Raw genomic sequence first — 26,024 nt, forward strand, 5'->3', positions numbered from 1 at the left:
TCAAAGAAATCAGATACATCATAATGAGTGTTGGAGTTCTCAGCATCATTTGAAACAAAATTTGTTTCATTTTCTTTGTCGTCCTTTTTCAAAGATGCCTGGTAAAGATCGACTAGGTGTCTTGGAGTACAACAGGTACGTGACCAATGGCCCTTTCCACCACAACGGAAACACTTATCCCCTGTTGATTTATTCTGCCCGATATTCCTTTCTTTATCCCACTTCTGGTGAGATCCTCTCTTTTGAACATAATTCTTTTTCCTTCCATAATTTTTCTTATTATTAAAACCTTGCCATTTACCTATTCTGGGGTAATTTGCCACATTTACTTCAGAAAATGGGGCAGCGCCAGCTGGGCGCGCTTCATGATTTTTTAATAACAACTCATTGTTGCGTTCAGCAACAAGAAGGCAAGAAATTAACTCAAAATATTTTTTTAAACCCTTTCTCTCGATACTGCTGCTGCAGGAGCACATTCGAGACATGGAAGGTTGAAAAAGTTTTCTCCAACATATCATGGTCAGTTATTTTTTTCCCACATAATTTCATTCGTGAGGTGATTCTAAACATTGTAGAATTATATTCATTTATAAATTTAAAATCTTGTAGACACAAGTGCGTCCATTCATATCGAACTTGAGGAAGTATCACCGTTTTCTGATGATTATACCTTTCTTTAAGGTCTTTCCAAAGATCTACAGGATCTTTTAATGTAAGATATTCATTTTTCAATCCTTCGTCAAGATGACGACGAAGAAAAATCATGGCTTTAGCTTTATCCTTTTGGGATGCATTATTTTCAGTTTTAATGGTATCTCCAAAATCCATTGAATCAAGATGGATTTCAGCATCTAGTATTCATGATAAATAATTGTTTCCAGATATATCAAGAGCATTGAATTCAAGATGAGAGAGTTTCGACATAATGAAAAATTGTTACCTAAGTCTTCTTAAAATTTGATCAGAGTCTCGTGCTGATAACGTGTTGTGAAATAAATAAAAGATATATTAAATATAAAATAAAGATGTATTAATATAAGACTCTAGCATTAAAATAATTAGCTCAATAATGATTTGTATATATATATAATAATAATATTATATGTTGTAATATATATATATATATATATATATATAAAGATAGAAAATAGTATAAAAAGTAAAGAGAGAGAGAATTGCATAAATATATATATAAAAATAGAAAGAAATATTAAAAGTAAGAAGAGAGAAAATTGCATTTGTTTATAGAAAGAGAAAGAAAGAGAATATTATTATATTACTGTGTATATTTCCTTGCCTCAAATCATGCTTTTATAGGCAAATAGAAGTTTACTTTTCAAACTACATTTATTTTGCTTCATCCTAAAAACTTGTTCTCTTCAACGTAGAAAATGGGTTGCACATTAAATAGACATCCATTCTTATCCTTTCGTAGTCACAACAGCACCCAATTTAATTACTATTCAATGATCGACCAAACACAAAAAAAAAGAAAGTATGATATGATTAAAAAAAAGTTACATTAGTTTAGATATTTATAATTTCATAATTTATTTATTTATTAAAAATATAAAAAAATAGTTCAATAGTTCATTTTAATTTTAATTTTTTTTATGAAAAATATAATTTTTTGGACAGGGAGCCGGGCCAACAGTCCAGCCCAGGTCCAGAACAGAGACCCATGAATCCATCCATGCTCCCCATCCCTTGCCGGTGAGAGAGAGATGCTGTATTTGCCAAGGCTTCGATGCGGCCACTTCTCCTCAGCGATCCAGCGGGGTGATTGGACCCCTGCGTGATAGCGACGCCGCCGACGACTGTTCGTGTCTGAGCTGCCATCACAACCGTCTTGCCTCCGTAGCAGCAGCTGGGACCTCGCCGTCAACGCCCTCCCTCGCCCAGCAGCCCGAATCCGCAACCTCCATAGGTTGCCGCCGCTTTAACCGCAGCTGACACCTCGTCTGTCTCATCGTACCGCAGCTCCAGCTCTTTTCATTTCCCCGGTTTCAATTTCAACCCCACCTGTGAAAATCCGGTTGATACTTAAACCTGGAACACCTATCCGTGTGACCGCGTCGGCTTAGGTTGCATGCGGGCCCTTTGCCTCTGATCATAAATGATCTGGATTGAATTCTGACTCCGCTGCCTTGTTCCCTGGTTCAAACCTCTCCGTTTTACCTATTTTGATTTTTCACATTAGTCTTTCTAATTCTCGCTTCACATTTTAGCCTTCTTTCTAATGATGCTTTGTATGTCTGCAGGTGATCGAGTACTCCAGCTCGAACGTAATGTTTCTGCTTCCGCTGCCTTTGCCACTGCATGAGCTAGACGATTTCCTAACCTGGGAGTCCAAGTCATTCCTTTTTCAGGTAAATTCTCCATTAGAATTTGAATATCTTGGATGATAGCTAATGCTTCTCCAATAGTTGTCTTGGATTTGATTGCTTGAATGAGCTTTAAGTTGTCTGATTCTATTAGAGTTCTGCCTATTTGTTTTTTCTTGTCCACAGTATTTTTTAATCTGACACACCAAAAATTTTTTCACCGCGGATTGGAGTTTCATTTAAAAGTCTCTTAGGATTGGAGTTTCATTTAAAAGTCTGTCACTAGATAAAGGGTTGCTGCATATTTAAGCGGACGATTGATCTGACCATTCGACTAACCCAAATCCGTAGTTAAACGGGTAAATGGATTGGCCCACGAATTCAGCCGGCCCTACTCTAACAGCCACACTCACTTCCGCTGCCTCACCTTCATTCTATAGTCTGTCACTTCTTCTCTTTCTCTCAAGCCTCAACTCTCGCCTCTCTTTCTCTCATCACACTCAGGTTTTGATTCTGTGAATCTCTTCCTCGCCTTCCAACTGTCGCAAGCCCCTGACTCTGTCAATCTCTCCTTGGTTGCCGCACTGTGTTGCTCCTCTGCTTCCCTCCGTCGTTGCCGCTGCCGCAGCCATCTATAGGTGTAGCCTCCTTTGCTTCAGTTCTCACTGTTTTTTACTGCTTTGACTCATTTCTAAATGTAAACTGTTAACGGCGGAATATCTGTGTGTAGATGTAGCTTCTGTAAATTTTTTCTTAGTTACTATAAGCTTAGCTTCTGTTTTTTCTAAAATTTTTCTGAGCATTGTATTATATTGTTAATTATTTAAGCTTGTACCATTTATTTTGCTTACTGATGACAGTGATGAGGTTTTTAATTCTATTATCTGCGGTGATTCAAATACCTTCCAATATTTCTGATTTTCTCTCCAACATGTTCTCAGACTCCAATATTTCCAGTCAAAATTTCCTTTTGGCCTTTGCTGAATCAGATTCAAATTGCTTTTGGTTAACAATGTCATCTTGCTAACACGTTAGATGAATACAGCTTAAATTTTGGTACAAAGATGTTATCTTAAATAGTATGTTACTGTGGGTTTCCTTTTCCCTCTCCTCTTTTCTTTTATTCGAAGAAAATATGAAAGAAAGAAGGGGCGATGGCTGCACGTGCTTTGAAGGTTTGCCTAGTTTTCGTGTTAAGCTTGCTTTGCAGTTATATGTTTTCAGTTCATGTTATTACATGATAATGTTGCTGCAAATGTCCACCATTTTTTCATTTCAGTTTAGCTCAAGTTTTGTTCTATTTGCTGGTTAAAGTATTTTTTATTGATGTTGTGATGCATACATTGTGAAAGATTTGATATTGGGAATGATTGTTTCCTTGACAGTGTTCTTCAAGAGTAGTTGATTTTTCATTGTGTCAATGTGATGTGGATTGCTTTAAGTTCCTACTAGTTGCTTCTGGAAGAGTCAAATGTTACTGGTTAAACAGTGCCCTAATAGTTGCTGGCCTATTGGATGCAGATGAATTGCATATGGTGCTTTGATACTTTAAGTCATATAACCAGCTAGATCAATGAATACTATCGAATATATCATGGTCCTCTCTTGTGTGATATGCCTTTTCACTATTTGATATAGTGTCATTAGTGAATATGATTTGTATTATCTGTTGATGTTTAATGATTGAAAGCTTCAGTGTACAATATGTTTTTGGCAAAAGTTGCTGGTAATGTAGTTCGGAAATTTTGTCTCCAAAGTTTCTCTGCAGCTCCCAACCTTACCCATACTAGATGGGCACTTTTTGTGTATCATCTCTGTCAAAGTTTGGAAATTTTGGTTATCCCTGTATGTCTAGCCTTTTAGGTTATGTAGCCTCAACTTTCACATAAAAAAATTGCAAAACATATCACATTTAAATATTTAATTGAATCATTTGATAGGAAGTTTATTTATCTTATGGGGAAGTGTTCATTATTCATAATATGACACAAATAACTTTAACCTTGATTTATATATTCAATTTTTATTATATCTCACTATGTCGAGAGTCAAAATTTTTTATTTTTTATTTTTTTTTTCAGAAGACATGTAAAATGCTTGATTGATAAGATACAAATAACTCAAATGTATGGAATGTTTGAAGTGTTTTTTTCTTCAATTGGATATTTACTATCTCCAGACACAAGTCCAGGTATCCTTCTCAATACATATTATTGATACCTCTACAAGTCTGGAAAATTAACTGAGTCCATCATTTCAGATGCAACTTCTTTTTTTCAGTGCTCACATCTGCTCCATTGGGCTCTACACATCTATATTATGAATGCCATTCAGTTCATTATTATTATTATTTTGGGTATTTCAGTTTAATCTGCAAAATGTGGTGACTGATGTGATACGAATAGCTTAAATCTATAGAATATTCAAGGTTATTGGTTCTATTAGATTTTTGTTGTTTCCACCCTGCAGACACAAATCAGGTGTCCTCCTTATTGCTGTTATAAATCTGGAAAATTAATTGAGTCCATCTTTTCAAATGTGATTGTTTTTCTTGGTGCTCACATTTGCTCCACTGGGGCTTTATGCATCTAGAATATGAATTCTATTTTGTTCTATATATTTAACACTCCAGTTTTTGAATAGGAGTTTGTCCAGTTTGCAGTTTCACTATTATTTGAATTTTGGATGTTGAAAATTTGATATTTAAATAAATCATCGTTCATAAGCTCATACTGCCCTAGTCCATGTTATATTGCTGGTCTAGATTATTTGCGTTAGTCAGGTACTATCTTACATACATTGGTTGAAATAGAGTCCATAATCATTTTTTTTTATAGATTTGAGTGCTCCTCCAGTGGTCATATATGCTCCATGCGGGTGTCATGGGTTGGGTGTGAATCTTGCTTAGTTTTGATATTATGCAAAATTTTGCATGTCTTGAATTGTTCATGGTCTTGCTGGGCAATATTTTTTTTCCTGTTTCCATCATTGTACTTAGAGCCCATTTGGGAAGTGGCAAAAGCTACTTTTTGGCTTTTGAATTATGAAAAGTCACGTTAATGTTGTTTGGTACAGTTTTTAAAAAATGCTTTTAACTTTCCGAAAAGTTATTTAAGAGCTTTGGAAGAAGTAAAAAAATATTACTTCTCCTCAAAAGTTGTTTCATCACTCCCATTTATTAAAAAGAGCTTAATTAAGTTGTTTACCCAGAAACAAAATAACTTATTTATAAGCTGCTTTTATTCTTTTAATGATTTGGTTTACGAAATTTCAGTTTTTTTTTAATTACTCTTTATTTGTTTTGTACACGATAAATTATCTTCTCGTTGCCTCCTGTTGCATGTTGCTCCTTCCATCAGTTTTGAAGAGAATTATCTCTTTAACGACTTTCCAATAGTTCACCAAAAATTTTTTTGTTGACTGTTGGTGATGTGATGACTAGTATGTATCCTTGATAGTTTCCCTCTTTGGTCAATATTTATCAAAGAAATGGTTTGACATTAAATACTTTTAATGTCTTATAATCTTAAAAACTATCCATTCTGTTTAATGTCTTAGAATGTTAAAAACCGTCCATTCTTTTAAATTGAGCCTCCTAATTATTGTTATTGTGATCCATTTGATAAATTTGTAATATTAACTTTGCTTTTTAAGGTACTAATGCTCCTATGATCATGCTATCTGCAAAGCTTTGATATTCCATTAACATCAGAGACAAAGTGGAGAATACTTTTTTAGTGTATATGTACTTGGTAACAAATAATGCTGTTGAGACATGTACCAACTGTTGGTCATCTCCTTGAGGGAATTATACAAGTTCCTGTTGCCCGACTCAAAGGCATAAATAGGCATTTTGGTGTTTCGTACTCAACTTTGCCTACTTGCAATGAGCTGCCAAGAAAGCTCAAGAAGTCTGAGAGAAAACCACCTGTGAGAAGTTTTAATGAGCTAAAGCGTGAAGCTAGACTGAAGAGAAAGAAAAGACAAAATGCATGTGAGATTATTTTACAACCTCCTGAAAATGGTTTGTCGGTTGAACATTTAGTTCCTGTTGCTCGTGAAGTTTATGCTGCAAGAACTGAACTATTATCTACTGTTTCAAGACTTATCAAGTATATTGCTATTTATACATGCAGGTAACTCTCTTCTTTGTGGTTATCTGAGCTGTTTTAGCTTCTTGTAGGTAGGACCTTTTATTCAAGTGTGATACTAAGTTTCAACATCAAGCATTTTAAGCTTTTAACTAAATATGATTGTTCAACACGTGTTTTAGAGGATTTGTTACTGTGCAAATAGGAGCCAGTACAAGTGAATGATTTATTCTCATCCCTTTGCATTCTTTTATTTTACAATGGTATTTGAGACACTGGAGTTCTTGCAGCTTATGCGGAGAAGTTCATGTTGGCCATCCACCCCATAAAATTAGAACTTGTAACGTTCAAGGAAGCCTTTCAAGCAAAGAGCATGCTTGGGTCAGAGGAGGTATCCAACATGTTCTGCCACTTGTCGAGTCATTTCATTTGTATGACAGAATAGGGAGGGCTGTTTCACATAAGGAAATGCTTGAAGTTGACCGAATTCCAGCGATTGTTGAATTATGTGTCCAGGCAGGCTTTGACATACCTGAATACCCCACCAGGAGAAGGACTTTTCCTGTCTACTCCATTGCTGGCAAGATGATTGATTTTGAGAAACGGTTCCCAAAAGATTTTTCTCTTGGAGAAGATATAGATGCATGTGGGTTTCGGTATAACAGAAAGAGAATGGATAAAGACACACATCCCGCGGAGCTATATCCTAATGATATCAAAGGTTGCAGAAAAAAGTTCTTTTTTTATTTTTGGTCCTTAGCCACTCTCTTCAGACACGCATATTCTATTGCATCCTTTATCATTTACTGAAACTAACCATGCTGACCTGTGCATGTTCTTTTTGCAGCCATTGCTGTTGGAGGCATGAAAGCCTGGGAGAAAATGTGTAGTGGATCCTCAAAACTGATGGAAACATATGCTGTCCAAACTTGTGGATATTGTCCAGAAGTACAAGTTGGACCAAAAGGTCATCGAGTTCGAAATTGTCAAGCTTACAAACACCAAATGAGGGATGGGCAGCATGCATGGCAGGAAGCTAGAATTAGTGATTTGGTACCACCAGTATATGTCTATCATGTTCAAGATCAACAAAATAAGAAGCCTTTGGTGAATGAGTTAAGGAGATACTACATTATGCTGCCTGCAGTGGTTGAATTATTTGCACAGTGTGGAGCACCATTGGAACCGAAATATGCAGGCGCGATGAGGGATGTTGTAATCCCAGAAATGGATGAGGAAAAGTGGGTGGTTTAAAGTAATGGGTTGGATGGCGCCTGAATCCTATGTATGGAGTAAACTATTTCGGCACTGAAAGTGTCTATTAGCAAAGACCAATAGGAAATTTTGACTTGATATTTTAGCATATGAGAAAATCTTGAGAGAGAAAATTAGAGTGAAAGTACGTTTGAGCTGAAACAAATACTGATCTCGCTAGTACATGTTGCTGTTGGGTTGCACAAAAGTCAATTTTTAGGGTTTTATAGGAGTATATAAGGAGATGCTAGAATTAGGGTTTTTAGACTTTTGAGGTGATGCCATCAGTGATGAGGATTGTGAGTAGGGATGGCAGCAGGTATCCCATGAATAGGGATGGGAACATCGGGATCGGCTGGAAATGGAACAAAGTGGAGGTTGGTTTCAATGAAGGAGAGGGAGAGGGTGATTAACCACCAGTTGAGAGAATGAAAGAGCCATTTGATTTCATACCCCAACAAAACAATTCTTTGCATTTGGATGAAGAAAACTGGAGGGAACAACACACAAGCTTTGGAACCCGATGCTTGTCTGCCTCAGCTTTCAACCACTTGTGCTCTTCATGCTACTACTTCCTAGTTCGGAGCTACATACACTAGTAACCATAACTAATATTACTGCTTCTTTCAGATTGATTCATGGTTGCAATCAATAATGATACCTTGATGTACCAGAAAATTTTATTGTAGGGTAAAAGTTAGTAACATAGCGTTACATTGCACAGATATGGCTACTTTGTTAAAGTACTCGTACCGGGTATGGATACGTGTTGAATACATGTTAGGAATGTTCGAATACGCACTAGATCAAAAAGATAATTTTTGGACATCTTCTGGGTACGGCTAAGCCGTATTTTATATCGACATAGAGAAAGTGTAGTGTTTTTGGAGATTTTTTAACCTTTTGTTTTCAGGGTCATTTAATTTTTTATTTTCCATGATAGCTTAACCTTGCTAACATATCAGAATGAAAAATGACCATTAGTCTCACGCTCCAACCTCTGTAACGGTGTGTTGTCCAATCCTTTCACTCCGTTGCCAGAAAGGAAGACCGGTGACGATGACCACGAGAGAACCAAACCATGAGCCACGGGTGATAGAGCATAATAGCACCCAACCCAAACGCCAGGCAACAAAACGACGTGAGAGAGGCAATGCGACAGAGAGCAAGCAGAGCAATGATTATCAAGGTTATTTTATTTTGCTTATTTTCAATGTCTCTTGCGTTTTTCCCTTCGCCTTTCCACGTTGATAATTGGATCATTTTATCGTATATGAAATTTTCTGGCTATTTTATTTATTTATTTATTTGGTTTTAGGATTTATATGTTTATTTTATTTTAATTTTTTTCCTTTTTGCTGAATGTTTTCTTTTGTTCTTATTTATTGTTTTGAAATTATTTACTACTCATTCCAAAAGTTTAAACTGATAAGAAAATACAACATTAATGGTTATATTCCTTAACACTCCTTCGAGCAAAAGCCTTTTTTGGATTTGCTTGATTTTTGCATAGACTTTCTTTTCTTCTTTATTTGCATTATGCTATTTTTTCAATTTTCCAAAGATTGAACTCTTGACCTACATATATAGCTCTGATACTATGTCATGAAACCATTCATCCCAAAAGTTTGAGTTGATAGGAAAAGACAACATTAATAATTATATTTCTAACAATTAGGTTGTTAGAAAAAGATATTTTTTTGATACAACAACAACAACAAAGCCTTGTCCCACTAAGTAGGGTTAGCTACATGAATCAAACGACGCCATTGTGCTCTGTCATGTATCATGTCTACAAAGAGACCGTTTACATGTAGATCTCGTTTGACCACTTCATGGATGGTCTTCTTAGGTCTTCCTCTGCCTTTCGGCCTTTGTCTATTTTCCATCTCATCCACCTTTGATGTTCTATCGGTCTAGAAAAAGATATTTTTTTGATGATTTTTTTTAATTTTTTAATGTGTTTGCCAAAATTTTTAGTAGTAAAAATAAAAGTATTAGAAAAATAAAAAAACATATTTTTTTAGAAGTTATAATTTACCAAGGTTCTGAAAACCGAACCGGTCATCGAACCGTTTTGGGTACTGGTTCACTGGTTTATAGGTTCAACCGGTTTGACCGTGGTTGAACCGTAAAAACCGTTTTATAATAAAATAATAATTAAAATATAAATAAGCACATGAAAATATAATTATAGTCTAATCTAAACTTTAAAATATCATTCAAATTAAAAGTACTACATAAACCAAATGTTATAATCTCATTCAAATACAAATTCAAAGTTCAAAAGTCAACAAACAACCAATCAAACATAACATAGCAGCATCAAAACGATCCAAGTTTGTCATCAATCATCAAAATCCTCCATAATTTGCTGCAGATTTGCCTCATTGAATTGTCACAAGTGCAAATAAATAAATGGAGATGCTCAACAACAATGAAACCTTCATTTCCACTACATTAATTATTCTTACAAAATTCAAAACTAGTGGTACAATTTCTTATAAAAGAAATGTCACAAGTGCAAATAAATAAATGGAGATGCTCAACAACAACTGGCACACAATTAAAAAAGAAGACTCAATGAATTGAAGAACTGAACATAATATAATGTAGCCATTCTTATCTTTAATTTGTCGATCCAACCACAATTTTAATTTTCTCTTAGTCCTCACTCTGTTCTACACTGAGAAAATGAGAAGCATTATTTCAAAACTTGTTCTTATTATTTTTGTAACTGTAACACTTGATCATCATGTTGTGGAATGCCGCACTCTTAACACTCTGAACAAGTATAACATCTCAGGTTCAAAAAATTCTTTGTTCACAAAATCATCACAAAATCAGTTCATATTTCATCACAGTTTCATGACTTTCATCACAGTCTAGCAGTTCACAGTGTCACAAAATCAAAGATCACAAAACCATGTCACAAAATCAGAGTTTACAAGATCAGACTTCACAAAATCATGTCACAAAATCAGAGTTAACAAAATCAGATTTCACAAAATCATGTCACAAAATCAAAATTCAGTTCACAAAATGAGTTCAGAAAATCAAAGTTCACAGTTTCAGAATTCAGAGTTCATCATGTCACAAAATCAAAGAGCTACTCAATGAACAGAGTTCACAATATCAGATTTCATCACAGCATCAGAGACTCAGAGTTCATCACAGTATTCACACTTCACAGTATTCAGATTTCAGAGTTCATCACAGTTTTCAGAGTTCATCAAAGTATCACAGTATCACAGTATTCAGAGTTCATCACAGCTACTCAATGAACAAATTAATAAGTTCATAACTAAAATTTCAATTACCTGGAACTCGAAGGCTTTCTCTCAGAGCTCGAAAGGAACCTTCAGGCTTCAACGCGGAGTTGAGTGGTGACGGAGAGTGGGAGAGTGAGAGACAGACAGCGACGCCGACTCGAGTGGTGACGGAGCTCACTTCGCGGCGGAGCTCACTTCATCAGAATCAATGTAATCACAAAATGAACTCATAACAGTTTCAAGAAATCAACAGAACAAGACTCGCAGCAGCATCAACAGAAATTCAAGAAAAAAGAAAGGCCGAAATCAATGCAAATTCAGATTCAACAAGCAATTTAGCAACAAATCCAACAACAGATCACAAATTCAATTTCACAAGATCAGTTCACAAATCAACAAATCCAGAATATGAAATTGACGAAGAAGAAGAATCAGATTTCAATTTTGAATTTCAACCACAACAACAATATGAAGAATTAGACAGAAATTGCAGATCAAGCACGAATTCAAAATTCAAATCCAGAAATTCAATAAAAAATAACTCTAAATCCAGAAAATCAAGTACGCTTTTATCATGGAGTCTTCAGCAGCGGCTTTCGGCGGGGGTGACTTCTCCTCTCTCGCAGCTTTGGTCTCTCATGCTTCCTTCCTCACGTGACAGCGACGACGATGGCTTTGCGCAGCTCCAACAAACCCTAGCAGCGGCGATGATGGATTGGCAGCGATGGAGGCACGACGGCGACGCAGCAGAGGCTCCCTCCTCCCCTGCGGTGGCTGCGATTTTCGAAGGCTGACTTCGTGACGGTTCGTGGCTGCGCGCGAATAGAGCTAGCTGACGTTAGCACAACGGAAGTTGTGACGGCGGCGGTGGCTCGACGGAAGTTGCGCCGGAAGCTTGAGGTGAGTCAGACTGGAGACGTGAGAGGTGAGAGTGGAGGCTGAGGCTCGAGAGGAGAGGAGAGGAGTGGGTCTGTGCCTCTGGGTGACTAGGGTTCTCTTTTGGCCCTTTCACTCTCAGCATGCAAAACGCAACGTTTTGCCCAAATTTAAAAAACCGGCCGGGTCACGGTTCGGTTCGACCGACCGGTTCCCGGCCGGCAACTCCGGTTTTTAAAACTGGCGGTTTTACTATCTGTCCGAACCGTATTTAACAGCGGTTCCCGGTTCGACCGGCCGGTTCGAACCGGTTTTCAGAACATTGTAATTTACATCTTTTTCTCAAAAGATCTTTTTTTACTTTATAAAAAGATGTTTTTAACATTATATATAAATAAATAATACTTTTATATTGTCACATCCAAACATAATTGTTAGATAAAGAAATATTTTTACATGAAATATCTAAACGTAAAATTACTTTTACTTTTTTAAAAGATTTTTTTAAAAAAAATCACTTGAAAAAATATCTTTTTGTAGAAGTTCGTCCAAACAAACCTTAAAGGTATCATTTGTTTTGAGATACTGAGACGGAGACTAGGAGACTGAAACTCAGTATCATATTTGTTTGTCCAAAGACTGGTACTAAAATTTTAATCTGTCTCCAAACTTTTAGTATTTCAGTACCTCTAAAATGTAGGGACATAGGGGACTGAAATTTTAATAACATTTTATACTTAAAATATTCTCATTTTAATTAATTAATTCCAATTTTATTCTTTGTGTAAATTAAATTAGAGCTTCATTCATATTTCAATATCTGTCTCCCACTTTACACCAAACACAATACTGAGACTTATTTTAGTCTATCTCTCAGTCTCTGTTTCTCTTTCAAACGCTACATGAAGGAACTGAAATTGTGTCTTGGGATTGAAATTTTTGTTTCAGCCTCTGATCACCAAACATAATACTCAATCTAATCTCCTAGTCTCTCAGTCTCTGTTCTAGTCCCAAAAAACAAAATCTAATAGTGACAGTGAGAGTGAATCTAACTTCATAAATGCCAGGTATGTTACTAGACAATCTGAAAATATGGTTTTATGTAAATGTACTGCAAGGTAAAAATTTTGGAAAAGGGAATGTACTTTGACATTGCAATTATTGTAGTGGCTGTTACAAGGGATCTTATTCTAGAGTAAAGGCTCATTTGTTCAGAGAAAAAGGATTTGGAATTAATGTTTACTCATAAGTCAATACTGACTATCTTGAAGAAATGAAGCAAATAGAGAAACAATCAATTGAGAAGTCAAAAATTGTTCAAGTTCGTAGAACTACAAGTTAAAATCTACCTAGAAAACCTGAGGAGAGTAGGAAAAGAAGAGGGGTAGATAGACCTTTGATGAAGGCTTTTAATATGAAGCTCGGGAGCATTTGAATTGTGAAATAGCAAGGAACTTTGTGAGCAAACACCAATTCCAAATCCCTTTTCCTTTAGCAAATGAGTCTTCACTCTAGAATTAAATTCCTTAAACAACCACTATAATAATTGCAATGCCAACTTACATTTCCTTTTTCAGAATTTTTATCTTGCAGGACCATTGTTTTAGTTATTAAGTTAGACTCACTTCCACTACCACTATTAGTGTTAGAATCTGGTCTTTCTAAAAACATTTGATAAATAATTTCAAAACAATGAATAAGAATAAAAAAAATTCAGCAAAAAGAGATACATGAAAAAAAAATTATAATCCTGAAAAAATATATATATAATAAAATAACCAAAAAGCTTCACAAATGATGAAATGAACCAAATATTCAAGAGGAAAAGAGAAATAAAAAAGAACGAAAGAGATATTGAAGATGGAACAAATGCAAAATAAAATAGCCAGAGAACCAAATTTTCAGCGGAGGAAGGGAATATATAAAAAAAAAAAAAAACAAGAAAGAGACATTGAATATGGAACAAATGCAAACCAGAGGGAAGGAAACTAACTTTGATAGTCGTTGCCCTGCTTGGACTCTAAGGCGTGCCTCTCTCACGTCATTCTAGGTGCTATTATGCTCTATTATGTAGCTTGCGTTTTGGTGCTCTCGTGATTGCTGTCATCGGTCTTCCATTTCGGCAAGGCAATGCCAGGATTAGAGGTTACACTTTCACAGGTGTTGGAGAGTGAGACTAATGGTCATTATTTTTGGTAAGGTTAAGCTATCAAAGAAAAGATAAAAAGGTTAAATGACCCTGAAAACAAAAGGTGCGGTTTAGAAAAATAAAATACCTCCTAAAACAATGCAGTTTTTCTATTTTGGTATAAATACATACCCAAATCCAACTTAGCCGTAGTGCCAAATTTTTTTTTGGTTCGGTGCATATTCAAACGTACTTGGTACATATTTGACGCGTACCCGTACGGTAAGGATATTTTAGCAAAAATAGCTGTATCTTTGCAACATAGTTTATTAACAAACAGTTTATTGGTGGGCAAAAATAGCAGCATACAACAGTGGATACATTGTAATCTTCAGCTCCGAGGTTACAAAATATTCCATCAAATATTGAATGTAAATCTAGTAAGTCGTAATTTGGAAAATATATAACCCATTGTGATTTGATTCTGCAGGGCAGGAGAGTGACAAGACATTGGAAGAAATATTCGTATGTTGGCCGACAAAGCGCAAAGTTATTTATCAGATTCGCGGACGATCATATGAGAAAACACTTGCAGTATTAGAAGTCATGCCTTATCGAGCCTGTGAACTGTGAAGGCATTATCAAGATAGTACTTTCAGCATGCAGGAGCAAATGGTAGCAACACTTTGAGTTTAAAAGCAAAGGAAGTTTAGTTGTAAGTAAAGCAGCGGTTAATCCTACAAGGGATAAAATATTAAAATGTATGTGTTGTTATGATTATTCTCTTTCCACTTTATTCATGAATATTTCTGAATTTTGATGTTATGTTTTTGTATTTTTGTGTAGGGATTCGTAGAGGAGTATAAGAATGTTGCGAGTACGGCATTGTCTATACTGTGAAAATTCAATTTAGTTCTGAAAATGAAAGATTTACCTTCAAGATTTATGAAGTGTGAACAATTCTGCTACACCTCTGTTTTGCACAAAAACGATAAGAACTTATTTCGGTAAGATTAATCAAGTGATATGTACTATCATAGTATCGTAAACACCGGAGTTGTCAATTAAGACCCATTGTTGTTGCCATTACTGCCACTATTACCGATGTCGTTACCTAAGGTCATTCTCAATGCAGCACCGTAGCTTATTTTTCTAAACCCTAAATTATATATCATAAATCTTTGATAAATGAGTTATTTTATAAAATTTAATTTTGATGCATTATTAGTGTAAAACAATTTTACACGTACATTCAATTACGTAATGTCATATCATCAAAAGTAATTACTATTTTCATTAATTGTGTAAATTGTCATCTAAAAGAATGCTGTGTAAAATATTTTACATTATCAGTATATTAAAATTAATTTTTTTATATTAGTTATTGGTTCAAATTAGAGTGTGGCCCACGCAAAGATTAATAACCCGATTTTTCTTTTCTCATTGACATACTTTGCTATCCAATGATAATATGGGAGCCAAGGTATATGTTGACCATAAATTTACAATTAATTAAGTAAATTAAAGTTTGGAGCTAAATAATAATAACGCGTCTCATTGTCATATTTTCATACATCTTGTCCAGTAGTCCCTCTTTAATTTCTTGGAAACCAGCAAATCAACTGTCACTTTTTTGTGAAATTATTGTTACCTCATTTCCTTCTAGTTCCTTCTTTTGTTCTCTCAAGAGGACTACTAGTATTACCTAAATTACCATCTTCTATGTGCTGCCTACTTCTGGCATGATCCATATCCGGTACCTTTCTTCCTTGTTCTCTGTTTCTTGTTTTGCAAAGCTTAATTAATCTGTCCTGCACTTGATTTGTTTTAGCTATGAACTCACATTCTTATTTTTATATTTTCTTTTATCCCTTGTTTGGATTACTTAGTGGTAGAAGTGTTTTTGTAGATACATGATTACTATTAAAAATTTTACATAGCTTCAGAATATAGTCTTGAAATCCTTAATTAGTGCGAGATATCAGCTAATCTTGGAGTAGCTATTTCCATGCTTAGTAACTATAGATGTATTCTTTGAAGGATATCTGATCATTTCATGGACTTTAATTTTGTTTACTTAACAAAACTTAAGCTCATATCAATATAACCATTAATTAGAATCTCTATTTGTTTAGAAATCTATGGTTTCTTCTTTCTTTCATTTTTTTCCCCTCAAATGCATTTGCACTGCTTGCAGCATAACTCTTTCTACCCCTGATGAGGTGTGTCCTGTTTAGCTGGTTTCAATGCTACACTACAAGGAAGAACCAACCTCAACAGATTTCAAACCACCCTCAACAATTTTCTTCAGATTTTGGGTTCCAATTTCATACATTCTCCTATGAAGAACTTTTAATAGCCACCAAGCATTTTGCTTCCTCCGGGATACTCGGAAAGGGAAGCTTTGGCATAGTATATCATGGTAAGAGGATTTCAAATAATAATAATAATAAATATTCTGATTGTCTTGTCTCTCTGGTGGTGATTGTATTTTATTTTATTTTATTTTTATGAACTTTGCGATTTAGGTCAACTTCAAGATGGGAGACAGATTGCAGTCAAATCTTAAGCAAATTGAGCCATCAAAACCTTGTCCCATTTTATGGCTACTGTCACCGCCATGACCATGAACTCATGCTAGTATTTGAATTTGTTTCCAATGGAACTCTGGCCGATCATCTTCATGGAAAGCGTAAGAAACAAGGCACTCTAGTACCCTGGCATACCAGATTGAACATAGCAATTGAGGCTGCAAGTGCATTGGCTTATCTTCATAATTCAGGAATTATTCACCGCGATATAAAATCCTCCAAAATTCTTTTGGATGATAACTTGTGCGTTAAGGTAGCCGATTTTGGCCTTTCGCGCATGCTTCCTTTGGTTGTTTCAACTTCAAAAGAGGCTGCTACTTTTGCTTCTCATGCCTCAACTGCTCCACAAGGAACAAATGGATATATAGACCCTGACTATTTTCAATTTCACAGGGTTTGTGACAAGAGTGATACTTATAGCTTTGGAGTGGTTTTAGCCGAGATTATATCTTCGTTGCCAGCGGTTGATGATACATGGAATCCATATGAGGTACCATTACTGTCTCACCTTGCCATGAACAAAATCCAAAATGAAGCATTGCATGAGTTGGTGGATCCATGCCTTGGTTTTCAACCAGACAATGAGATTGGAGAATCTATAACTGCTGTGGCTGAGTTGGCATTTCAGTGCCTGCAATGTCCTAAGGAACTAAGGCCCTCTATGAAGCAGGTGCTAGAGACTTTGCAGGGTATAAAGAAGGGAATATGGGGATTTCACCAAATAACATAGTGTTGGTTTTTGATTTTATCATTTTCATTTAGAAGATGTGTTTATAATATTAGACGAGTGATGCTGTCATTCCCAAAACTGATCATGTTATTTCCCTTTTATGTAATTTATATAAATTATCCTCAATTCTCATTATTTTATTTTTCATATTTATTTGGGAATAACATATCATAGAAATGTTATGTTATTAATTAAAAAATGACAATATTCCTTCTTAATATTCAAGGTTAATAAACAGATAAAAAAAATATAGTAATCTAACTTTTAATTAGTCAATATTAACTAATTTTTGAATTTGGGTTTATAGTTTAAGATTTAAGATTAAGAGTTTATAATTTAAAATCTAAAATTTAACATAAATCAAATTATTTCAAAAAAAAAATTGGCTGAGGTTAGTTAAAAATAATTAGTTTCCTAGCATTACTCCAAAAAGATTTTCCTTTTGTGCTTTGCAGTCTTATGGATTTTGGCTGGAAATAATTGTGGACGAACTCCAATGTAAATGTGCAAACTAGTGATGACTCTGAAGTCTAAACCTTTCAAGTGCTCTGTATTTTTCTCTTCTTTCAAATTTCTTGGGAAAACAAAAAAGAAACAGAAAGGAAAAACATTTTCTTTTTTTCTTTTATAGTTTTTTATTTTAGGATATTTTGAGTTTGAGGTCTAATACTCTAGAGTCTAGAATATGTGACTTTTCAGCAAGCTAATAAATTCTTATGCAAAGCATGAGAAATTTCTGAGTGGTGTGCTCCAGGAAGTAGCAGCGACGAACTCACAACCACTCAATATCTTGATACATTAATTAAAAGAGATGTTGAAAAATTAAAATTGTATAGTTATGATTATTTGTGAAACGAATGTGCAATTCTTTCTCTACAAAACAGGGCAGCACTGAATCAAATAAGTCAAGCACTGAATGGTAAATATCACTTAGAACCGATCTCAAGATTAGGTCAACAATTGTTTGCTCTCCACAATTCTCTTCCGTAGAAAATCGGAGTCACCATTTCATTCAGCAACTTCTTACTTCCCAGAAAGTATGTGTCTGCCTTCAACTATAATCCTTATTTTTATTATTTATTTTGGCGAACAGAGAGTTGAATCCTTCAAGGATGGATTGTTCACCCTTAAATCATAATTTTCATTGCGTGATAGATTCTACTTAATGATCCAGTGATTAACTCATTGCTTTTTCAATTTACTCATGCTCATTTTAAATAACTTAGCATTTCTTGATTTGAGCAGTGTTGTAGGTATGCTTAATTAAAAAATTATTGCTTAAATAGAAATTCCATAAAAATCAATAGAATAATTAAATTTGAGTATGTATACAGTAATGACCTGATGAGGTTGAGGTGTAATCTTCTTCAGTGCTGCTTCACTAGCAGTTCTTCAAATGGTGTTATTCAGATAAAGGGGAAAATCTTCCCCTACTTGATACTTGCACAAGCAACAAATAATTTTAATAAACGTAATTGTCTTGGAAAGATAGGCTTGAAGAATCTATATTATGGTAAGAGACTAGCCCTATATATATATGAAATGAACATTATGAGTAAAATATTTTCTTTTCTGATAGTAAGTACATGCAGGCAAACTTAGAGATGGGTGTGAGATTGTAATTGAAAGAGTATCTTCCAATGACAAGAGGCAAATATTTCAGCAGTTCCTCAATGAAATTTTGGTTTCGAATATCCTGGATCACAAAAATCTCGTGACATTTCGCGGTTATGCCTTTCATCATGAGGAATTCCTGGTAGCACATGAATATCTCTCCAATGGCACTCTTGCTGCTTATCTTGAATGTGAAATCCAACATAATAAATGCACATTACCTTTGCTTACTCGAATGGAAATTGCCATCGATATTGCAAACGCATTGAGCTATCTTCACAAGAATGGCATCATCCACCATAACATAAACTCCAGCAATATTCTGCTAGATAAGAACATGTGTGCTAAAGTTGCTGGCTTGCACTTATCAAGGAAACTTCCAGAGGATGTTTCTGTCAATGCCACCAGCATTGTTTCAATTTCAAGTGATATAGCAAAAAATTGTGTTTACATTGACCCAGAGTATGTGTCTCATGGCAGAGTCAGCACCAAGAATGATGTTTATAGCTTCGGAGTAGTGTTGTGCGATTTGATATCATCCAAGCTTGCTAAGTATTGGGAAAGTCGTGACGGAGAAAGTATTGCTGTCCTTTTAGGCAGAAATATTGAAAATCAAGCTTTGGACAAGGTATTGGATCCAAGAACTGGCTTCCAATCAGACCATAAGATCATGCAGGTGATGACTGCAATGGCGGAGCTTGCACTTAATTGCATGGGATTTCCACAAGAACAAAGGCCAAATATGGAACAGGTGCTAGATATCCTCAATGGCAAGAGACTAGAGAGATATAAAACAATAGAAGGTGCACAACCTTTTTCACTTTTGTCCCTTTCCCCTTCAATGGATTCCACCCATTATGTTGGTTTAGTGCACATATTAAAGTGTACTATATAATCAATGAATAATGGTCTAAAACATTCTTAATCTAATCAACGACATGTATTGTTGAACAAAGTCATGAATAAAAAATGACTTGTATGCAATAGACATGCACCTAACTATTTTTTCCTTTCATTCATCTTTCCCAGCTTTCAGAATCTTTGACTTTGCTGATCTCAGAAAAGCTACCATGCAATTTCGTCCAGATAGGATCCTTGGAGAGGGAGGGTTCGGCAGCGTATTTTATGGTAACATGCTAACACAGTAACACTATAAATCCTTCCTGCATATATTTAAAGAATAAAATAGTGTTCATATGTTTCATATTCTTGTACAATTTTATACTTATAGAGTTATAGTAGAGATGTTTGGTTGGGGATGAAATATGGGATGGAAATTTTAGAGTATATACCCATTATGGTCCTCAAAGAATTTTAAACAAGACATTTTAGTCTCCAACTAAAATTAATTACTCGATTAGTTCCTAACAATTAATTCCGTCAGTCACTTAGGTCTTTAACTCCGTCAACTCTAACAGAAGACAAAATAGTCCCTGAAAACTCTAACAAGGGACAAAATGATTCCTGACCCATTGGTTCGAAAACGGCACTGTTCTTCTCCAATTTTTATCATATCTCGCATAACCCTAACATTCATACTTTCCTTCTTCACCTTCACAGTCTTCTTTTCCATCTTTTCCTTCCTCCTCTTTAGCTCCAAGATTAAGCCATAGTGTAATTGTCACACGTGTCGCACCTACCTCAACATGTCATGGACCACACATTTTCTAAATCTGTGACTGGTACATCCACCTCCTCTGCACTTCACCCACCAAAAGCACCCACTTCCACGTCTTGGATAACATCACCTCCAACTCCAACAACGTCCACGACATCCTCAAGACCAAGTTTCACAACTACTCCAAGGGCACGCCTTTCTCCACTATTCGGCAAGCAATATAGATGGTTGGACATTAGGACATCATGAGAAGATTCTCCTTCGACATCATATGCAAATTCTCATTTCAAATAGATACCGAATGCTTCATTCCTTCTTTCCCGAAGTCCAAGTTAGCAGACAGTTTCGACCTTGTATCCAAGCTATTACAACGAGCAATGTCGCCGTTGCCGCTCATATGGAAACTGAAGCGATTACTGAACATTGGTTCGGAGAAGAAGCTGAAGGAAGCGATTGGAGTGGTGGACAATGTGGTCATGGAGATGTTAGGACAGAAGAGGAGAGAGATGACAACAATGACGACGAGTCTTAACAAATCAGACTTGCTTCCTAGTGATTCATGGGATCCATCGAAGACGACAACTAGTTGAGAGACATAGACATTAGTTTCCTGAGTATGAATTGGTTGAGAACAAGTTGAGAATTTTTTTTTCTTGTGAACATTAAATTTATAGAGTGTGCATTGTGTAGTTTGAAGTTACAGTGTTAGACTGTTAGTGTTATGCGAGATATGATAGAAATTGGGAGAGAACAGTGTCGTTTCCGAACAGAGGAGATCAGAGACCATTTTGTCCCCTGTTAGAGTTGTCAAGGACTATTTTGTCCTCCGTTAGAATTAACGGAATAAATGACCTAAGTGACTGACGGAGTTAATTGTTAGGAACTAATCGAATAATTAATTTTAGTTGGAGACTAAAGTGTCCAATCTGAAATTCTTTGAGGGCCAAAATGGGTATATACTCGAAATTTTATTATTGATTAAATGCATAAATTTAAACATATATATGGTTTTATGAAAGTTTATTTTAACTTTGTTTTTATCCTCACCATTTCTACTATGTCAAACATACAATGCAACATGCCAACATTCTTACAACCTTATGCTTAGTTTCTGTTGTTATTTTTGACCAACCCACATTCAATTTCACTACTTATCAACTTACAATTGTAAGAACTCTCATATTTTTATCACAATTCACACACAACATATGAGACTTAGAACAATAGGTATGCATAATTTGTTCTTTTGGCTTGCCACTGATATTAGGAAAACTTCAAGATGGACTTGAAGTTGCAATAAAACGTTTCCACAACATGCGGGAAAATTCTCTTAAGCAATTCATGAATGAAATCGAGATCTTAAGACTCTTGCACCATAGAAACCTGGTTTCACTCTACGGCCGCAGCTCTGATGAACATAACGAACTCTTTCTAGTCTATGAGTACGTCCCCAATGGCACTGTCTCTAGACATATTCATGGAGGTAAAATTGAAAAGCTACCATGGCTTACTAGATTGAATATTGCCATAGAAACTGCAACTGCATTGGCATATCTTCATGATTCAGGTATCATACACCGTGATGTAAAAGGAAGTAATATCCTCTTGGATGAAAATTTTTCTGTTAAAGTTGCAGATTTCGGACTCTCACGGTCCCAACCAGATTATGTTACTCATGTGTCAACAGCTCCAGCAGGGACAAATGCCTATATGGATCCGGAATATTTCCAAACAGGCAGGGTTTCCTATAGAAGTGATGTATATAGCTTTGGAGTGGTCTTGTTTGAGCTCATATCATCTAAACCTGCATTTTGGAGGGACGTCCCACACGGCGAGGCGGTTGGCCTCGCTAAGTTTGCAATCATCAAACTGTTAAATAACACATTGAAGGAGCTAGTAGATCCAGATATTGGGTATGATTCAGATAAAGATGTAACGGAAATGGTAACAGCAGTGGCAGAGTTGGCCTTTCAGTGCATTCAGTGTCCTAAAGAGCTTAGACCTTCCATGAAACAGGTGCTGGAGACCCTTGAGGGTATAAAGAAGGGAACATGGGGATTCAACCAGATAACTTAGTTTCAATTCTCTGCTACTGCATATTTATATTTCCAGTTACCTGATTCTTATTCACACTTTCTTGACAGTTTGAACTCATCCTATATAGCATAATTCTATTTCTTCTGTTAAATTTATCGTTCAAAGTTTATTGAGATGTAGCATATATTTATATATCTATTTGCAATATATAATTTTGAAGACACAAGCTATGGCATATCGTGGTGCTACTACTTTGAATTCTGTTAGAGTACTACATCATTCTATTGCCTTAGTTGTTATTCTCTTTAATATAATGATCATTCTTCTACAAAAGTCCTATTTGAAATTGAGTTTCATTAGAAATGTATTGAAGTACTTGCATACGTTCATGACCATGTAATATACAGTAGCCATAAAATTGGACAAGATTTTGATGGCTCATTTGACTTAAAACATTTAAAATCCATTAATGGTTGAATCTTCTTTCCTTGACTTTCACTGAAGAAATTTCATCCATTGAAATTGCTTCATCTTTTTAAGAGTACCAAGCTCTGCTCTTTGTTGTTGAGTGACATGTAGGTCTGATTGGTTTGTCCCTAGATCTGATGGATTATTTCTTCCTGCATGCATGAAAATTGTGAATTATAACCATCACGTAACTGAATAGAACTTCGTGAAATCTGAAATTAAGACTATGTTATTTGGTTGAATCCCCATGTTCCCTTTTTTATTCCTTCTAGGGTCTCCAGCACCTGTTTCATAGAAGGTCCAAGATCTTTAGGACACTGCACATACTGAAATGCTAACTCTGCCACAGCTGTTATCATTTCCATCAACTTTTTATCTGAACCAAACTTGAAAAAGTGGATCCACGAGCTCCTCCATTGCATTGTTTAACATCTTAGTGATTCCAAACTTGGCTAGAGTAACACTCTCTCCATCATCCAACAAGCTAGGTGGTTTCGATGTATGAGCTCAAACAAGACCATGCCAAAGCTGTAGACATCGCTTCTATCACTAACTCTTCCAGATTCATAGTAATCTGGATCTATGTAAGCGTGAGTTCCCACTGGCATGGTTGAAACATGTGTAACAGAACTTGGAAGTGACCTTGAGAGTCCAAAATCCGCAACCTTAACAGTCAAGTTTTCATCCAAGAGAATGTTGCTTCCTTTCACATTGCGATGGATGATGCCTGAATCATGAAGATATACTAATGCAGTTGCAGTTTCAATGGCAATGTTCAATCTAGTAAGCCATGATAACTTTTCACTGGAAGGTCCTTGAAGACGTTTAGAAAGGGTGCCGTTGGAGATGTACTCATACACTAGAAGATGGTTCTTCCTGTGACGAGAGCTGCCGCCATAAAGTAACACCAAATTTTGATGATGCAAGAGACTTAAGATCTCTATTTCTTTCATGAATTGCTTGATGGACTTTTCTGTCTCGTTGTGGAAATGTTTTACTGCAATTTCACGCCCATCCTTAAGTTTTCCTAATCACAAATGCACATCATTAAAACAGAAAACTTTACAAATCAACTTCATCTATGAAAATTTTACTCCATTTTTAACTTTTAGCCAAACATAACTCTATCCCTCTATTGACTGATTACAGCATAGCTCACAAAGGTTATTGTCTAAAATTTGAAACAATATGCAGAGATTGAGTTTTGAAACTAGTGGGGATTTTTATACGACAATCTATAAGAGAATAAGGTCCCATTGGTACAATTTTTTTTCCTTTAAATATATGCAGAAAAAATGTGTCATTTGTTAGCATCTTACCATAGTAGACAGTGGCAAACCCTCCCCTTCCAAGGCAAGTGTCAAAATGTTTAGTTGCTTCTTCAAGTTCAGCATGGTGGAAGATTTTAAAAGCTGAGACGATGGATTCATAATAAAGAAGTAGTTAACCCTTTGTTAATTATGCTAACACCAAAAAGACAATGTGAAAACCATGAAGGATTAGAAGGGACAAAGAAAATGGTCTCAAACCTTTTTCTGAGTTTGCTTCAAATCTCTCTTGTCTTATACCATTGAGGATCTCTAGCACTTGTTCCATGTTTGGCCTTAGTTCTTGTGGAGAATTCATCCACTCAAGTGCAAGCTCTGCTACAGCAGTTATCATCTGCTTGATTTTATGGTCTGATTGGAAGCCAAGTCTTGGATCCAACACCTTGTTCATATCTTGGCTTCCAATTTTTTGCTTAAAATTGTAGCAATACTCTCTTCCTCGCAACCTTTCCGGTACTTAGCGAGTTTGGATGATATAAGCTCACACAAAACCACTCCAAAGCTGTAAACATCAACTGTGGCACCAACCCTGCCATATGATACATATTCTGGGTCTATGTAACCACGTGTCCCTACTAAATCACTTGTAACATAGGTATCATCGATTGAAACTCCTTCTGGAAGTTTCCTTGACAAATGTAAGCCACCGAGTTTAGCACAAAGGTTCTTGTCTAGCAGAATATTGTCGGATTTTACATTGTGATGGACGATGCCATGATAATGAAGATAACTCAATGCATTTGCAGCATCAATTGCAATGTCTAATCTAGTGAACCAATGTAGTGTGCTGCTGTGTGACATTTCAAGTTGAAGATAAGAAGCAAGAGTGCCATTTGAGAGGTATTCATGTGCTAGCAGGAACTCCTTATGATGAAAAGGCACAACCATGAAATGACACCAGATTCTTATGAGGTAAGATATTTGAGATCAAATCTTCATAGAGGAACTGCTGGAATATGTGCATCTCATTATTGGAATATCTTTCAATTGCAACCTCATGCCCATTCTTTTTGCCTACAAGTGTATACCACCAGAAGAAAGTAAATCTAAACCATATATTCTTTCATATGTGTCTTTTCCCACTAAGTTGGATTGACTACATAGATCAAAGAAGTCATTGTGCCGTTTCTAAGTGTTGAGTTCATTGAATAACTAACAACCTTGATGATGACAAACCTTTGATATATTTCTTATTTACTTATGTGCATCAATATCTTATTCAGGTATTGCAGGTCAAGAAAAGGAAAGATCTTCTAAGACCAATAATGCAGCAAGCAATATTTCAGGCATATCAGCATTCATTGAGGAAAATCTCCTATTACCGGATCGTGACTAACAATTCTAAGCTAGGTTGAGCTTAGGTGTTAAGAGTCTGGTTTGAACTTTTGGATTGGTGTTCGTAATATATTTGATTATAGTGAAAACTTCACCATGGTTTGTGGTGGAGACTGGATGTAGGTCTCATTGCATATGAAGACCAAACCAGGATATATGGCTGTCTCATCTTCTTTCCTCATCTTTGTTACTGTCATTTCGGTGCGAGACAAAAATGAAAATAATCTCCTGTATTATTGATTTACTGCTCTAACAATTTTAAAGTATTATATTTCCTTTGATTTCTTGACTCAACCCCCTTCTTAAGGCTTGGGGAAACCTTCACTAAGTATTGGGATGCGACAAAGTTTTATGTTGG

The 26,024-nt window shown here is 35.7% G+C and overlaps 4 protein-coding genes and 1 long non-coding RNA gene across 13 annotated transcripts; 3 read left to right on the forward strand and 2 right to left on the reverse strand.

The window, feature by feature from the left end:
* The first annotated feature begins 1,580 nt into the window (after window positions 1-1,580).
* Window positions 1,581-8,568, forward strand: LOC112802250 (APO protein 3, mitochondrial). 5 transcript variants are annotated; one of them, XM_072237602.1, is made up of 6 exons: window positions 1,658-2,157; window positions 2,262-2,369; window positions 2,511-2,962; window positions 5,979-6,460; window positions 6,706-7,136; window positions 7,263-8,568. In XM_072237602.1, the coding sequence occupies exons 4-6, from the start codon at window positions 6,087-6,089 to the stop codon at window positions 7,667-7,669; spliced, it is 1,212 nt and encodes a 403-aa protein (XP_072093703.1). In that variant the 5' UTR covers window positions 1,658-2,157; window positions 2,262-2,369; window positions 2,511-2,962; window positions 5,979-6,086; the 3' UTR covers window positions 7,670-8,568. The 5 variants fall into 5 exon arrangements, with proteins under 5 accessions (XP_025701156.1, XP_072093703.1, XP_029154295.1 ...); XM_029298462.2 differs by having other exon boundaries at window positions 2,829-2,962; XM_025845372.3 differs by lacking the exon at window positions 2,511-2,962 and adding an exon at window positions 4,406-4,515.
* A 1,292-nt stretch (window positions 8,569-9,860) lies between these two features.
* Window positions 9,861-11,962, reverse strand: LOC112802259 (uncharacterized). Its single transcript, XR_003202250.2, has 3 exons — window positions 11,507-11,962; window positions 10,990-11,135; window positions 9,861-10,355 (listed from the first exon to the last, which is right to left on the reverse strand). It is a non-coding gene; the product is annotated as an uncharacterized lncRNA (long non-coding RNA).
* A 3,580-nt stretch (window positions 11,963-15,542) lies between these two features.
* LOC112802255 (LEAF RUST 10 DISEASE-RESISTANCE LOCUS RECEPTOR-LIKE PROTEIN KINASE-like 1.4) lies at window positions 15,543-17,401 on the forward strand. 3 transcript variants are annotated; one of them, XM_025845377.2, is made up of 3 exons: window positions 15,544-15,701; window positions 16,143-16,367; window positions 16,474-17,401. In XM_025845377.2, the coding sequence occupies exon 3, from the start codon at window positions 16,580-16,582 to the stop codon at window positions 17,264-17,266; it is 687 nt and encodes a 228-aa protein (XP_025701162.1). In that variant the 5' UTR covers window positions 15,544-15,701; window positions 16,143-16,367; window positions 16,474-16,579; the 3' UTR covers window positions 17,267-17,401. The 3 variants fall into 3 exon arrangements, with proteins under 3 accessions (XP_072093705.1, XP_025701162.1, XP_072093706.1); XM_072237605.1 differs by having other exon boundaries at window positions 15,551-15,701; window positions 16,183-16,367; XM_072237604.1 differs by having other exon boundaries at window positions 15,543-16,367.
* Window positions 17,402-17,924: 523 nt separating this feature from the next.
* LOC112802249 (LEAF RUST 10 DISEASE-RESISTANCE LOCUS RECEPTOR-LIKE PROTEIN KINASE-like 1.1) lies at window positions 17,925-22,868 on the forward strand. 3 transcript variants are annotated; one of them, XM_072237609.1, is made up of 6 exons: window positions 18,005-18,303; window positions 18,601-18,779; window positions 18,859-19,683; window positions 19,910-20,008; window positions 21,766-21,981; window positions 22,135-22,868. In XM_072237609.1, exons 2-6 carry the CDS (start codon window positions 18,611-18,613, stop codon window positions 22,572-22,574), a joined length of 1,749 nt encoding a protein of 582 aa, XP_072093710.1. In that variant the 5' UTR covers window positions 18,005-18,303; window positions 18,601-18,610; the 3' UTR covers window positions 22,575-22,868. The 3 variants fall into 3 exon arrangements, with proteins under 3 accessions (XP_025701154.1, XP_072093710.1, XP_072093711.1); XM_025845369.3 differs by having other exon boundaries at window positions 17,925-18,303; window positions 21,766-22,868; XM_072237610.1 differs by lacking the exon at window positions 18,601-18,779 and having other exon boundaries at window positions 18,101-18,303; window positions 21,766-22,868.
* LOC112802253 (LEAF RUST 10 DISEASE-RESISTANCE LOCUS RECEPTOR-LIKE PROTEIN KINASE-like 1.4) lies at window positions 22,785-25,122 on the reverse strand. Its single transcript, XM_025845375.2, has 3 exons — window positions 24,533-25,122; window positions 24,323-24,415; window positions 22,785-24,030 (listed from the first exon to the last, which is right to left on the reverse strand). Exons 1-3 carry the CDS (start codon window positions 24,720-24,722, stop codon window positions 23,456-23,458), a joined length of 858 nt encoding a protein of 285 aa, XP_025701160.1. The 5' UTR covers window positions 24,723-25,122; the 3' UTR covers window positions 22,785-23,455.
* Between the last annotated feature and the right edge of the window lie 902 nt (window positions 25,123-26,024).

This window comes from Arachis hypogaea, chromosome 5, assembly GCF_003086295.3.
Source record: "Arachis hypogaea cultivar Tifrunner chromosome 5, arahy.Tifrunner.gnm2.J5K5, whole genome shotgun sequence".
In the NCBI taxonomy this organism is placed as follows: domain Eukaryota; kingdom Viridiplantae; phylum Streptophyta; class Magnoliopsida; order Fabales; family Fabaceae; genus Arachis; species Arachis hypogaea.